General features: G+C 54.6%; 3 protein-coding genes across 3 annotated transcripts; 2 read left to right on the top strand and 1 right to left on the bottom strand.

Moving 5' to 3' along the window:
• Positions 1-474: 474 nt before the first annotated feature.
• Positions 475-7924, top strand: ASPACDRAFT_29093 (type I polyketide synthase; the record flags this gene model as incomplete). The annotated part of the gene is made up of 7 exons (XM_020199610.1): positions 475-916; positions 970-1204; positions 1257-1276; positions 1325-1719; positions 1785-1908; positions 1953-6467; positions 6495-7924. 7 exons carry the CDS (start codon positions 475-477, stop codon positions 7922-7924), a joined length of 7161 nt encoding a protein of 2386 aa, XP_020055973.1.
• A 4-nt stretch (positions 7925-7928) lies between these two features.
• On the bottom strand, positions 7929-10344 carry ASPACDRAFT_1856217 (transcription factor domain-containing protein). Its single transcript, XM_020197475.1, has 4 exons — positions 10300-10344; positions 9664-10241; positions 8662-9602; positions 7929-8524 (listed from the first exon to the last, which is right to left on the bottom strand). Exons 1-4 carry the CDS (start codon positions 10329-10331, stop codon positions 8066-8068), a joined length of 2010 nt encoding a protein of 669 aa, XP_020055974.1. The 5' UTR covers positions 10332-10344; the 3' UTR covers positions 7929-8065.
• A 2113-nt stretch (positions 10345-12457) lies between these two features.
• ASPACDRAFT_119204 (uncharacterized protein) lies at positions 12458-14338 on the top strand. Its single transcript, XM_020196233.1, has one exon. The coding sequence runs from the start codon at positions 12480-12482 to the stop codon at positions 14151-14153; it is 1674 nt and encodes a 557-aa protein (XP_020055975.1). The 5' UTR covers positions 12458-12479; the 3' UTR covers positions 14154-14338.
• Positions 14339-15579: the final 1241 nt, after the last annotated feature.

Here is a 15579-nt window from a genome sequence, read left to right on the forward strand (position 1 = left end):
AGGTCTCATAAGCGGCGGTCTAGGGTCATTCTAACCCCGCGTCAGATCGGCATCCTGAATCCTGCAGGCCCCTTGGCACGAGGACAACTCGGGTGGTGGTTGCGGCGCTGGCTCTCATTTCCGCGTGCTTTTGGCATGCCGATTCGTTGGCCAGTAGTGTATCTTAGGTGGAAAATGAACCAATTTACTTTCCAACAGACCGCCTCTCGTTTGCAGCAAGGGAGACGCAAGGGCACGGGGTGGTGTGAAGGTTAATCGTGCCATGAACGCCTTTCCCGTGCAGGAGCCATTCCTTAGACAACACCCTACAATTGGTGCAATGAGCTTGTTCCATGATTGCAGGGTCGTAGTTTATGACTAACTAGTCAATTCTTTCCCCCCTCCAATTCATCTTCAGCCTTTCATGACCTGATCTTGGGTACAATCCACCAAGCGTCCCTCGCCAGATCCCTCTCCCTTTGGATCCTCTTCACCATGGCACTGACCCCTGAGACCTCAGACTCGTCGACAAGTCTGCTTTCGAGATGTTACATTCAAGAGCCCATTGCCATTGTGGGCATGGCATGTCGACTTCCTGGCCAAAATGACTCGCCCCATCGCTTATGGGAATTCCTTATGAAGGGTGGTGTGGCAGATACAGAAGCTCCCGAAACGCGGTTCAACCGAAAAGGCCATTACGATGGCTCAGACAGGCCACGCACTTCACGATCCTCTGGCGCCATGTTCATGGAAACCGTCGATCCTGCCGCTTTTGACGCCAAATTCTTCAACATAACTCCCCAAGATGCGATATCAATGGATCCTCAACAGCGAATACTGTTGGAGGTTGTCTACGAAGCGCTGGAAAACGCTGGCATTTCTCTTGAGTCAATCTCGGGCGAGAAGTATGGCTGCTATGTGGGTGCTCACACCGGAGGTAGGCCCATCAGCTATAGAACACTTCCTTGTAACCACATTGACACCCATCAGATTACTGGGATATCTTCGCACGCGACCCTGATGCGCGTCCGCCCAACGTAGGTATTGGGTGCTCCGGAACGATGTTGAGTTGCAGAGTGAGCCATTTCTTGAACATCAAGGGTCCCAGCATGCCCATTGATACGGCTTGCTCCAGCTCGTTAGTAGCTATGGACGTCGCTTGCAGAGCTCTGCATACTGGAGAGATCAACGGAGCAATTGTGGCAGCATCAAGCCTAATTCTCAAGTGAGTGATGACTCGATTGCGCTAATCATGTCTATGATGCTAATTTGCGCAGTCCGGAATATGCTTGCGAAGGTATGCAGGTATTCCACAGCTTGAAGCAGTCATGACTTACAGTCCTAGGTGGCACAATCAGATATACGCACTCTCCCACCGGTCGCTGCCATGTCTTTGATGCTAAGGCCGACGGCTATGTTCGAGCGGAGGGCATGAATACAGTTATTTTGAAACGCCTCGATGACGCACTCCAAGATGGTGATCCAATTCGAGCTGTGATTCGCGGAATTGCAAACAACCACAATGGTCGCACCCCGGGTATTGCCTCTCCTAGCGGCGACGACCAGGCCGCAGCCGTGCGACAGGCCTACGCAAATGCAAACATCACAGACTTTTCTCAGATTGGATACCTTGAATGCCATGGAACCGGCACTCTGGTCGGCGATCCGATCGAGACTGAGGGTGCTTCCTCGGTCTTTGCACCATATAGACCAGATGATCGACCGCTGCGGATAGGATCGGTTGGAACGCCCATTCAGATGACAAACACTATAAAATCATCTGATGGAAGCTAACTTTGCATTAGATCAAGAGCAACATTGGACATTCTGAGCCAGCCGCAGGCTTGTCGGGAATCTTGAAGGCAGTAATGATCCTCGAGACTGGGAAGATTCCAGGCAACCCAACATTTCTTACACCAAATCCCAACAGTATGTCTTGCATCCACTTCATGTGTCTTTGCTAACTGTTGCAGTCGACTTCAAGAAGTTGAAACTAGAAGCCTCACGGCATGTGACAGACTTTCCCGACATGGCATTCCGCCGTGTTGGCGTCAACTGTTTTGGTTTCGGTGGGTCGAATGCGCATGCGATCCTTGAGGAACCAAGCGTAGTACTCCAGGGCTATAAACCGACATATACATCCTCATTCCATAATAGCTTGGGTAATGAGGAAGAAGCGACCACTACTCGACCCTATCTGCTGTGCTTTTCAGCCAATGATGAGGCATCACTCCGTCGCTACATGCAAAACATGACCCAGCATACGGAGGATGAAAAAGTCAAGCTCAAACTGCGAGACCTTGCCTATACGCTCGGTACCCGAAGAAGTCATCTTTTCAATCGAGCTTATATGGTTGCCGATAGCGCAAGCTTTTCGCAGCCTACCGTCGTCACCTTTGGCAAGAAAAGCGCCCGGCCGCCTCAGGTCGGCTTCGTCTTCACGGGCCAGGGATCTCAATGGCCAGAGATGGGTCGTGAGCTACTCCAGACATTTGAGCCTGCGCGTGAGATGATAGGGAATCTTGACAGCGTCCTCCAGTGCTTACCCGACCCGCCGAAATGGACTCTATTTGAGGAACTGACTACTGCTCGAGATGCGGACCATGTACGGAAACCTGAATTCAGCCAGCCGCTTGTGACAGCACTTCAACTCGCTTTGATTGCGGTTCTTCGTGGTTGGGGAATTGTGCCGAATGCTGTTGTCGGCCACTCGTCGGGTGAGATCGCGGCCGCCTATGCCGCTGGGTACCTGACAGAGGCGGAGGCTATCATCATCGCGTACCACCGAGGGAAAGCATCTGCGGATGAGAAGCCGGATGGAGATGCACTGGGAATGTTGGCCGTAGGCATCGGAGCTGACGAAATCGTCCCGTTCATGGATGGCTGCGAGAATGTTCAGATCGCCTGTTACAATAGTCCCAAAAGTCTTACGTTGTCTGGCAGTAAAGCAGGACTCGAGGAGGTAAGGTCGCAACTGGTAGAAGCAGGCGTCTTTGTGCGCATGCTGCAGGTCGATATGGCCTATCATTCTGCGTACATGGAAAGTATTGGAGTAGCCTACGAGAGGCTGTTGGCGAGAGATCTGCCTCCAACCTTACACGGCAACAGGGCACTTGACTCAGTGTCCATGTTTTCGTCGGTTCATGGCTCGAAGCAAGAGCAGGCACCCGACGTCCATTACTGGAAGACTAACATGACATGCCCTGTTCGATTTGACGACGCTGTTCGCTGCATGCTGTCCGAAGAGTCTCCCATTGACAAACTCATTGAGATTGGTCCAAGTGGTACCCTCAAAGGACCTATTGCACAGATCATGGCTAGCATGGGCAGCAAGGTGACGGGTACTGCCTACCTTGCGGCGCTGAAACGAGGTCAAGGCTCGATCCGCGCGACGCTTGGAGTCGCTGGTGAACTATACCTCTCCGGTCTCCCCGTTGACATGGCACAGGTCAACGAAGATGCGGAGCCCTCCGCGCCGCGTGTCGTCATCGACCTGCCCAACTATTGCTGGAACCACTCCACGAAGTACTGGAATGAAAGCGCCGCAAGTCGGGATTGGCGGTTCAAGAAGTTTGTCCAGCACGATCTGATCGGCAGCAAGGTCCTCGGCACATCCTGGCGAGCACCATTGTTCAAGAAGACGATGAACTTGACCAATCTGCCGTGGCTGAAGGATCACCGCATTGGCTCGAACGTTGTCTTTCCGGGTTCCGGCTATCTCTCCATGGCTATTGAAGGAATTTACCAGTTACAGTCAATGAACGGCCTAACCTCTGCTGAGACCGCGAGTGAGCTATGTTATCACCTACGTAATGTCCGCTTCGAAATGGCTCTCACGCTTGAAGAAGGAATCGAACCAGATGTATACTTATCTCTCAACCCTCTCCCGGGATCCAAGGATGTGTGGTACGAGTTCTCAGTGTCATCCAGTCATGCTGGCGGCGCCACAATCAAGCACGCAGGTGGTCAGATCCGCGTTCAAGACCCTACTCCCGACGTCGCCTCCACAAGAGACATTGCCCCTCTCGTAAATCCTACGGCCGGAGACCTCTGGACCAAGGCATTTGCTGAAATGGGATTTGAATACGGCCCGGCATTCTACCTACTCGAAAAAGTCGAGGCACACGCGGGCAAGCGTTATTCTCGTTCTCTGGTGACGCTCTCTGAGCCTTCTGCCGCTGGGAAGGCTCAGTCACACTATCCTTACCATCCTGCGGCTCTTGATGGCATCTTTAGAGCGACAGCCCCCGCATTCTGCGAAGGACTCCGTACACGCCTCAAGGAACCTCTCGTTCCATCAGCGTTCGACGACCTGATCATCAACCCGAACCCGAATCGCCCGGCCTCGGGAATGGCTGTCGCAACCAGTGCATACTCCGGTAGAGGGCGCGAGGATACTGGAAAGAGCTTCTGGTCTGACGTCTCCATGTACGATCCTGATACCGGGGCGCTGCTCATGCAGCTGAAGAATTTTTCAACCCATCTTATCGATCTCGAGGTAGATCCTATTGCCTCACAGTGGCTGACGCGCGATGTCTGGAAGCCGGACGTTACCACTTTGATGTGTGATGCGCTGTCGAAGCTGAAGATCCCTCAGGAGGAGTCGGTACCGTATCTTCTTGATTTGATGGCTCATAGGAATCCTGCCTTGGATATCCTGGAGATTAACCTAGGAGCAGGAGCTGAAACCAGCACGTGGTTCGAGAGAAAGGGCTCCACTGCTACGGAATTTTATCGTAGATACTGCTGCTTGGGAGAGGACATCGAGGCACTTGACCGATTTCAAGCTCGCTATCGGGAAAGGAAGAACGTTTCTTTCTCCATTTACGACCGAGAAGACGAGGCTCTAGGATTAGATTCTACAGAGAAGGCTTTTGATGTTATCATTATTAACTACAGCACGGACCAGGAGATAGCTTCTCTATTAAGGACCGCGAACGCTCTCCTGTCAACTGACGGACGTATTTTACTCACCGGGCTCAAAACTCAAGATGCGGCGGACCAATCGTCGCAGATTGATGAAATTGGGCTCTCGCAGGTCTTACAAGTCCCTCAAGTCGATGGCCTGGCATATCTATGTGGTTCATATCCGGCCGCGAAGAAGAGTGGAACTTCCAGATCGCTTCATGTGTTTTACATGGAGCCATCCACATGTCTGACTCAGGCGATCCGGGCACATTTCCACGCGGCCGGCTGGGATGCAATCGAGCATGTCTGCAACCCTGACAACATTCCCGAGTCCAGCACTGTCTTGGTCATTGATGAGCTCTTCGCCCCAGTCCTGCCTCAAATCTCGGACCAGCAATGGCAGTGTCTGCGTGGACTCGTCACACGAGGCTGTAGGATCTTATGGGTCACACACGGAGGACAAATGCGAGTGACGGAGCCAGACAACGCTATGATCACTGGTCTGTTCCGCTCAATCCGATCTGAAGATCCGTCGGCGGTGGTCATGACGCTGGATGTCGAGAGCCGGGATGACCCTTTTGCACCGAGCGCCATCGTGCACGCCTTAGCTCAATTAAGTCGTCAACAAGCCCGCTGGGTTACAGACTGCGAGTACGCCGAACGCAATGGCATCATCCACATCCACCGCGTTGAACCATACAAGCGTCTGGACAAAGCCATTGAAGAAGAAACCGACATGCCGATTTTGACCCGAATCCACGATCTCGATTCCACTGTCCAGCTCCGAGCCGAGAGACTAGGCACACTTGACGGACTTACCTTCTGCGAAATCGCCGAAGCCGTCTTACCAGACCATGACGTCGAGATTGAAGTACGGGCTGTTGGCCTCAACTTCAAGGACGTGGCCGTCACGATGGGTATTGTACCTGAGAACGAGTACCTGCTTGGCTTGGAGGGCGCGGGCATCGTAAGACGCGTGGGCGCTGGACTGTCTCCGGAGCTTGTAGGCAGTCGCATGGCTTTCATCATCAAGGGATCGTTGGCAAACCGAGTCCAGGTACCGATTGGGTACACTCATAAGATTCCGGCGTCCATGTCATTCGAAGAGGCGGCTAGTATGCCGGTGGTTTACTCCACGGCAATCTACTCTCTGTTCAACATTGGTAATCTTCAAAAGGGCCAGAGGGTGTTGATTCACTCAGCAGCCGGAGGCGTGGGTATCGCATGCATCCAGCTTGCGCTGTACGCCGAAGCAGAGATATTCGTGACGGTCGGCACCGATGAGAAGCGACAGTATCTGCACGAGACGTTCGGCATCCCATTCGACCGCATGTTCACTTCCCGGAGTACTGCGTTTGCTGCGGAGATCATGAAATTCACGAATGGCGAGGGTATCGATGTCATTGTGAATTCACTGACGGGCGAATTGCTCGATGCTACCTGGCGAATCTGTGCCGACGGAGGCACGATGGTCGAGATTGGCAAGCGGGACATTGTCGAGCGCAATTATCTCTCGATGGAGCCGTTCGATCGCGGCTGTTCTTACCGGGCCGTCGATCTCTCCCATGCGAAGATCATGCGTGATGGAGTGCATTTCCAGTAAGCAGTCCCCAAGATAAACCATTTGACATACCTAATCACCCCCTACAGGCTCATGAAGCGCATCTTCGAACTCATCGCCGGAGGATATATCACCCCCATCACACGTATTACGCCGTTTTCGATGACCCAGATCACCGAGGCATTCGCCTATCTCCGGAGCGGCAAGCACATCGGCAAGATCGTCATCAGCGACGGTGCAGCAACAGCAGACGTAGCAGTGCCCGTCCGCCGGTTGCAGCACAACGTGACCATCACCGACACCTCGGCCTTCCTCATCGTCGGCGGCCTCAAAGGCCTCTGCGGCAGCTTTGCCATGCGCCTTGCCTACCGCGGGGTGCGCCACATCGTAATCATGACCCGCAGCGGCTGCCGCGACCCACGCTCGCAGGCCGTGATCGCGCAATGCCGCTCACTGGGCTGCGAGATCTACGACTGCCGCGGGGACGTGGCGCGCATCGTGGACGTGCGACGAGCCTTCACGCGCGCGCCTTACCCAATTCAAGGAGTCATCCACGGCGCAATGGTCCTCCGGGACCGGCCATACGAGACGATGACGGTCCGGGAATTCCATCAAGCAATCGAAGCCAAGGTGCACGGCGCATGGAACCTGCACAGCGTGGCGATCGAGAAACGCCTCCCGCTGGACTTCTTCCTGTGTCTGTCCAGCATTTCCAGCGTGGTCGGCAGCAAGGGCCAGGCCAACTACGCCGCGGCCAACAGCTTCCTCGACTCCTTCGCCGCGTACCGCCGCTCCCTCGGCGCCCAGTGCCTGACGGTCAACCTCGGCGTGATCGAGGACGTGGGCGTCATCGCCGAGTCAGACGCCCTCTCGCAGCGCTACCAGCGCTCTATCGAGACCACCGCCATCCCCGAGAGCGCCCTGCACGCGATCCTCGACGCGGCACTGTGCTGCCAGGCCAGCATCACTACCAACCCCAGCAACCAACCGATCACGCAGATGATCACCGGCCTCGCCCTCCCGCAAGACCCCGAGCAGTCCATGCTGCGCTTCGATCCGCGGTTCCGCACGCTCTTCGCCATTAACCGCGCCGAGTCATCCTCTACCGCCGGTGGATCCGAGAGTAAGACCGACCCCCTTGCGCGCGCGGTGCAACAATTCCACAGAATGTTCCAGGTAGACAAAGAGACGGAGCCCGACGAGCAGCTCGTGCAGAAGACCTGTCTGGAGATCCTTGGCACGCGGCTGGCGCAGATGCTGCGGTGGGACGACTCGCAGCAGGTGGAGCCGGGGCAACCCCTGTCGGTGTACGGATTGGACTCGCTGGCGGCGGTGGAGTTGCGCAACTGGATCAAGGTGGAAATGGGGGCGAATGTCAGTACGTTGGATATTGTGAATGCGGATAGCTTAGTGATGTTAGGGGGCAGAGTGGTGGCTAAGTTGCGGGCTGAGCGGGAGAGGGGGGGGGATCGATAGACAGATTACCGTTTGCTTATTTTATCTGATTATGAATGAATCCCAATACACGACTATCATCCTGCTTGTCTCTGGGAATCGTAAACACTACTCGTACCATTACCCCCAGATCCCGGGTTACCGATGCAGAATGCGATGTCATCACCCTAACCCAGGCCAAGCAGCATCGAACCCCAGATCGAACCCCAACGACCAGTTCTCGTCCAAGAACGGCCACTGCACCATCTCCGACCCCAGCTGCTGCTCAACATAATCCGCAGTAGCCATGCCAGTGCTGCCGGCCCCAGCCGTAGTCGGCAACTGCGAGACAATTCCCCCAGCAGCCACACCTCCACTTCCCCGCGCAGCCCTACTACCACTACCACTACCACCGGAGTCAACCTCGACCCGAGCATCGCCCTCCCCACTCCTCGACCGAGCAGCGGAGATCTCCGGCCTCTCGACCCGAATATCCCCATACTCGTCCAACGTCCCCGCCAGGGTAAGATGATCCGGCCTCTCCATACTCCGTTCCGCCGCGGACGCCGCATTCGTCCCCGAAAGACTCCCCGGCAGCTTGGCAGTGGAATAGAATCGGTTCGCTTCTTGGAGGGTGCGCCACTGGCAACATCCATTAGCGCGTGCCCATCCCTATGACCATGCCCATGCCCATGTCACACCCATACCCACAAGGATCACCCATTCGAACCACCCAAGACGGCAAGAAGGAAAAGAGATGGGGAAAGGGAGGTACGTACCCAACTATGCCCGACAACCCAATACCGACACAACCTCTCGAGGTAATCAAAGTTGCGCTTCTTCTCGTGCTCGGCGCGCGCGCGGCCGCCGGGGTACCGGGCGGGGACGACGGAGCCGTACATGTTGATGTGGGCGGCGACGAAGACGCTGTAGCCGGCGTAGGAGGTGATGACGGGGGTGCCGGAGGCGTCAAGGGCGGCGATGATGCTGCCGATGTGCTGGGCGGCGGTGAAGAGGTGGCCGAGGGCTTTGTCGGGGTCTGTTTCGGTTTGTAAAGCTGTGGTTGTGGCGCTGGCGGTTGGGGCTGGGGCGGAGGCTGAGGCTGGCGGGTGGGTGGAGAGGAAGGCGTCGCGGTAGAGGAAGAGACGACTCATAAAATACACTAGGTTGATGTACGCGAACAACTCCCCATATCCCAGCGCGACGTGGGCCTGGGCGCTCGTCTGGGGGAACCGCACCGTGACGTCCTGCAACTCGCGCCACTCGTCCAGCTCCCCCTTGAGGGTTGTCCACATCCCCGCGGAATCACCCCCGGCCCGCCCGCGGCGGTTCTCGTTCGCGAACCGCAGGATCCGCACGAAGATGTCGAACCCGCGGGTCACGATGCTCAAACCGCGGTCGATCGTCAGCAACCCCTTCACTCGCGACGAGGACCCCTGCGTCATGTCCCTCGGCATCAGCCGGGTCGGACACACCCGTCCGAATGTGAAGTCTTGGTCGCTGATGGGAAGGGGCACCAGGATCTGTCGGAACGAGAGGGCGATGTGCTGCCGCGCGCCGGAGCTGAGCTCGCAGTCCTGTGCGAAGCAGCACCAATATGTGCGGACAAGCTGCTCGTAGGCGATTTGGGTCTGCGGGGCCGCGTGGAAGTCCTCCGGATTGTGTTCCATGCTGTCGTCGGCGGTTTTCAGGAGGGTTTGCAGCATGTAGGTTGCCATTCCTGATGCTTATTTTAGTACGATGGAGAGAGTTTGGGGTGGGGGGAAGAAAGGGGTGCGTACCGCTGTACATCCACGCACGGTAGGGATGGCCCGATCCCCATTCGTACAGTGAGAGCATGACCAGGGATTGCGCAAGGTAGAGCGAGGGCGCTTCGAAGGCGCGATGGGCCAGCTGAGTCCGCGCGTAGGTAGCGTACGTCTCCTCGGGGGCGAGGTCATCGTCGCTCATGAACCGCACGCATAGTGAGAGGAGCGAGGCCAGGAAGACTGGGTCCACGGACGCGAGATCGTTGGACAGGTCGGCAATCAGGGAGGGGTAGTGCAGGAAGTTCACGACGGGGAAGCGCTTGCGGTAGATATCGCAGGCGTTGATCAGGGTGGCGGTCGAGAGGGTTGCGATGGGCGTGGCTGGTGTACGGGGCATGACAGGACTGCTAAGCTCTGGCGCGACATCGGTCGCTCTGCTTGCGCGACGCAGCGTGCTACTGGAATATGGAGTGGTGGATTGGCGACTGCGAGGCGTACGTATCGCCGCGGGGGAGCGTGGGTCGGTGAGCACGCAGGTATCGTCGCGGTTGAGGCGGTGACATCGGCGACACGGGGGTTGGCCGTCGTGCACGCATTTTACTTTCGACCGGCTGATTTTATTAGTGATTGCTCAACAGTATAATGGATTCGTGTTGATAGGTGGCCTACCGACAGCTGTCGCAGGAGATGGACAGACGCATTGCGGAGACGATGCGATGAAAGAAAGGCCGAGGATCGGGAATGGCGGGATTTGGGCGGCTCGGAAATGATAGGGTTTGTGCTGCAGAGCCCGCACGGTGGAGCCTTCTCCTTTCTTTCCTTTCCTTATCATTATTATTCCTGGATTTGTTTCGCTCTGGACCGGGCCGGGAATTGCGCTTGACTCGGTAACTAAGCCGTTGAGAATTTGGTTATGGACTGGAATTGATATCATCTGACTCGAAAGGTGGTAACCTTCCCGCCTGAGGCAATTGAACTTGCCTCGGAAGAAATTATTCCGTGCTCCGTCAGCACCTCGTTTCTGAGGCAGAAAGTCCACGTGACCGCAATGAGTCTCGCATCAACCAAACAGTGCAAACACCATGAACTGCCATTGCTTGAGTATTCTCAGCCATATCTTGATCACTCCGACACATTATCTTACGCTGCTTGAGATTGCCCTCATCACTGATGCCAATATACATGTCACCTCGATTTCCAGTCTCAGTTACCAGGATCCTATGGCATCGAAACCTCGAACCGGGGTCTTTTGTACGCCTGAGCTCCATAATAGCCGGGAACCATCGGATCGAGTACAACTGGATTAAAGGTATAGAGACGCTCGAAAATTACCAGTCTGAGGATTATCATCCTGTCATGATTAGCAACCTCTTATATAATCGATATCATATTGTTGATAAACTCGGATCTAAAGAATATTCGACAGTTTGGCTTGTTTTAGATAATAATCTGAAGCGATATGTTGTCCTTAAAGTCAACATAGCAGACTTACTATTATGTAAGACTAAAGTTCTTAAGGCTTTATCTGCTCCTTTTCCGTCGCCCGCGGCTGTCTACCCCGGGCGTAGTTTAGTGCCTGTACTCTCAGATAAATTCGAGGTATATAGTCCGAATGGAACTTATACGTGCTATACAGTGACCCCTACTTAATATAATCTCCGCGAGATCTTCTTCAGCCGACTTTTCCTCCTCGAGTTTGTCCGAGCTTTAGCATATAAACTCACACTAGCTGTTGGATATACATATTTTCAGAACTATGCCTACGAAGATAAACTATAACTATAACTATATATCTCCCGATAGCATTACCGCCAGCTGACATTCAAAAACTCATTTTCTCAGACATTTATTTAAATAATGTGCTTGTCAAGCTCCCGTCTAGCTTCGATAACCTTTCCATCATACATTTATATAAAAAATACAGTAAACCCGAGACAGTTTCTATTATATAGTGCGACGGGGAAGTACTACCCTCCAACACCCCAGTCAAAATTGTCATTCTACTATTTTTAGGCAAATACGCGGAGAAATTCTCCACATCCGATGCCCGACCCCTACTGAATAACTTTAATAAGACGTTTGCACCCGCTTCAGATGTCCGCCTTAAACAAAACTGCCATACGCCACCAGCATTCCGGGCGCCAGAAGCCATATTCGAACCGCAGAGTCTACTTAACTATCCTTCAGATATCTGGAGTCTGGCTACAGCAATCTAAGAAATTATTGGCATAAAAGCTATTTTCAGCACTAATATCATACCTGAGAATGAGATCGTAGCCCAGCATATCAACATACTAGGGCCTATATCTTCAGAATAGTAGCAGAAATAGAAGAAACGGTCGAGCTTCTTCGAGGAGGACGGTTGCCTTACGGAACTCTACAAAAAAATTCGATGGCCTCCGCTTCAGAAATCATTCGAAATCGGAGTGCAAAAATGGAGACGTAAGAGGAGAGAAGAATTTAAAGAATAGAAAAGAGCTGCATTCCTCGATTTGAGGCGCCAAATGCTGGCATTCCGGCCGGAGGAGCGACCCAGTGCCGAGAAGGTGCTTGAGTCGGAGTGGATGGTGAAATGGGCCTTGCCTGACTGGGAGCGGAGCCAAAAGAGCTAAGATGTTCCTCTTGACATGCTCAGCACTGCGCTCACAAAGCGTTGTTTTCCCCATTTGCGACGGTAATAGCGGCTAATCTCCACTTCCTCCCGTCGAAATTGTGCTAATTGGCCCGAAGAGGCAATTAGGGACAATCCATCCTGATTGCGGCCGATCAACACCCCGCTTATCTACACAGCCTCTGAACTTCCCCTCCATTGTTTCTTCATATCTCCATCGACTACCTCTCAGCCCAGAATGACGCAGACAAAATTCCAACGTCACCTCCAGGAGCGCTCTGCTTTGCTGGATCAAGAGAAAACCATCCGCCACGACCATGCCTTCAAGACAAACATGTCCACCACGGCGCAAAAGGCCGCGGAGATCGTCGCCCGCATCCGCCAGCGAGAGTCGGAGATCTTCTGGACAACCCCTGAGGGAAGTCACAGTGAGGCCAAGCACCCCGTCGTGTTTCCTGGCATGTCATTCGCTATCTCGCGCGATCGGATGCACAAAACCTCGTTGTGGAGAATCGTGTCAGCCATGCCCAAGGGCTCTCTCCTGCACGCGCATATGGAGGCGATGATTGACATCGACTGGATGCTCGACCAGGCGCTGCAGATCCCCGGATTCTGGATGTCCAGCCCTGCGTCACTGATGCTTGGCGCATCGACGAACCCGCCAGCCTTTGAATTCTACTACCGACCCAACCGGCCGGTCGCTGAAGCAACTGCATCCATTTGGGAAGCTGATTACTCTCCAAACGAGCTTATCCCCATCACCGAAGTCGCTCGCACCCATCCCAGCGGGGTGTCGGGATTCAAATCCTGGGCCATCTCCCAGATGACCATCACCGAGGACGAAGCCCTGTACCACCATCACCGGGGCATCGTCGACATCTGGAAGAAATTCGCCTCTTGCTTCCGCGGCATCGCTGGACTATTCTACTCGGAACCTATCTTCCGTCGCTGTGTCCCCCGGCTCCTGCAGCAGCTACATTCCGACGGGATCAAGTACGTCGAACTGCGTCTCGTACCGCGCCCGTTCCACCGGACGGGGTCGGACACCCCTGAGCCCGACAGCCACTACTTCCTCGAATGCTTCGCCCAGGAGCTGCAGCGGTACTGCTCCTCCGCGGACGGGTCCGGTTTCTGGGGCGCCCGCCTCATCTGGACCGCCATCCGCAGCCTGTCAGACGGCCTTCTGCGCGCATCCATGCAAGACTGTCTCTCCAGCAAGGCCGCTTATCCCACGGTAATCGCCGGCTTTGACTTCGTCGGCCAAGAGGATCTAGGCCGGCCGCTGATCGAACTCCTCCCGCTCTGCGAGTGGTTCCAGCAAGAATGCGCCCAACGCACCCTGCAAATCCCCTTCTTCTTCCACGCTGGCGAGTGCTTGGGGGATGGCGATGCCACCGACGCGAATCTAGTGGACGCCATCCTGCTCAAGTCGCGACGCATCGGCCACGCGTTCTCATTGTACAAGCACCCCGTGCTGATTGAAATGGTGAAGGACCAGAACATTCTGATCGAGATGTGTCCCATCTCGCACGAGGTCTTGCGTCTCACGGCGAATATCCTCACGCATCCGATGCCGGCGCTGCAGGCGCGCGGGGTGGCGGTCTCGTTGAACAACGATGATCCCGCAATCCTAGGCCATGGGGGGAATGGGCTTAGCTATGACTTCTATCAGGTGTTGCTTGCATTTGAGAACACGGGACTTGGGGGCTTAGCGAAGATGGCGGAGGATAGTGTGCGGTGGGCTGCGTTTGAGGATGAGGACGAGACGGCGTGGTTAGAGGGAGTTGAGGGGCGGGTAACGGAGGGAGTCAAAGCCGCACGGCTGGGGGAATGGCGGACTGCATTTGAAGATTGGTGTCAGTGGATAGTCAAGGAGTTCGCAGGTGAACTTGAGGGTGGGATCGAAGAGTAGACAAGGCATCGATCGATGAGGTGCAAACCGATGATCAATAGTGCCTGAGGCATCAATGTATGCCCCCTCCGGAACCCCAACAGGGAATCCATGATAACTACATGCTTTACCAATATGTAGTCTTGCTGAACCATGGCAAAGTGGCTATACCGACATCTCCACCATAGCCTGAATCCTTACCCGGTCAGGACGTCCTTCCTCCTTCATCTAGATCTGTTGGAGGAGGCCTAAAGGCAAGAAGCCACGTGACTCTCGTCGCGCCTGCCCCTTGTCTTCGAGATCATGTCTCGGTTCTTCTAAGATGTAGGAGCTCAGAGTGATGGCAATATGGCAATAGCCAACGGGGCAGGCCATGTTGCCGTGGGATTCAAGAGCATCAATTCACGCCAAATCACTGAACAAAGGAAGCTGGGCTCTTTGTGCACACGTGATCGAATCCAGAATATGGCATGGATCGCAATCCCCCACGCCTTCTTCTGGGTCTTTGTTCCCTTCCCATCTCCTCTCTCGAACATTTCGATATCAACAACAATGCGGTCAGAAACCCTACAGACCTCCGGCATCCTTGCATGTCCGGCAGAGATATACCGCTTAAACTTCGAATAGTTGTCGCGCACTGAACATCGTTTGCTGTGTCTAGTACATAAGATTCTGCGTGTACATGCTGAGCCACTCCTCTACGGTGAGATCTTCTGGATCTGGAGGGAGCCCCAATCTCCTCCGATTCCCCTCCTTCTACGCGCAATCTTACACAGGCCTCAGCTGGCCGCTTACAAAGGAGACCCTTCCAAGGAATCTCAAGATCCTACGCCTCACAGACGACATATGGTATCCGGATGAAAGTCTTCCACCGCCCATACTAAACTTCGCGGGGCTCCGATGTTTTGGGAACGCTTTGTGCATGGCACCAGGCGTCGGATTGCAGAACCCGGACGCCTCACCTGCGTCGCATCGAGCTCCGGCAAAGCCGGGTCAATCCCACCTATCACCAGGATTTGGGGCAGCAGCTCACCTACCTAGGTGCTCGAATCGGTGTCCAGATTGAGTATCGGTGGGATTTATGATCAATGAGTTGAGCGCGTTGCCTTCGATTCTTGCTTATTTTCCCTCTCCCTGCCTGGCCACCGTCGAACGGCTAGGATAGTCCATGATCGAAGACCTCGATGCCTAGAGTTGGTACGAGAAGAAGAATGGCGTGGCCCAGACGCATGCGCGTATCCGGATGCGACAACACTTATCGACTTTAGCTGCAGCAAGGCACTGCTAGTAGGACTATAGAATCTACGACTGTGGTCGAGGCGGCCAGCTACACCTACCCTGGTCACCGAGCAGAAGTTCCGAATTCTCGCGGAGTCGGCGCAGATATAAATGTTCAGAGGTTGATTCCGTGGCCATATGGAAGATATATATTGTGAGAATCTAGAGC

The sequence above is a fragment of the Aspergillus aculeatus genome, assembly GCF_001890905.1.
Source record: "Aspergillus aculeatus ATCC 16872 unplaced genomic scaffold ASPACscaffold_8, whole genome shotgun sequence".
In the NCBI taxonomy this organism is placed as follows: domain Eukaryota; kingdom Fungi; phylum Ascomycota; class Eurotiomycetes; order Eurotiales; family Aspergillaceae; genus Aspergillus; species Aspergillus aculeatus.

Coding starts and splice junctions, on each gene's coding strand:
- ASPACDRAFT_1856217 (XM_020197475.1), bottom strand. CDS start 10,331: ATGCGTCTGTCCATCTCCTGCGACAGCTGTCG. Junction 10,242..10,299: donor ATCTCCTGCGACAGCTGTCG/GTAGGCCACCTA, acceptor TAATAAAATCAG/CCGGTCGAAAGTAAAATGCG. Junction 9,603..9,663: donor CCGTGCGTGGATGTACAGCG/GTACGCACCCCT, acceptor AATAAGCATCAG/GAATGGCAACCTACATGCTG.
- ASPACDRAFT_119204 (XM_020196233.1), top strand. CDS start 12,480: ATGACGCAGACAAAATTCCAACGTCACCTCCAGGAGCGCTCTGCTTTG.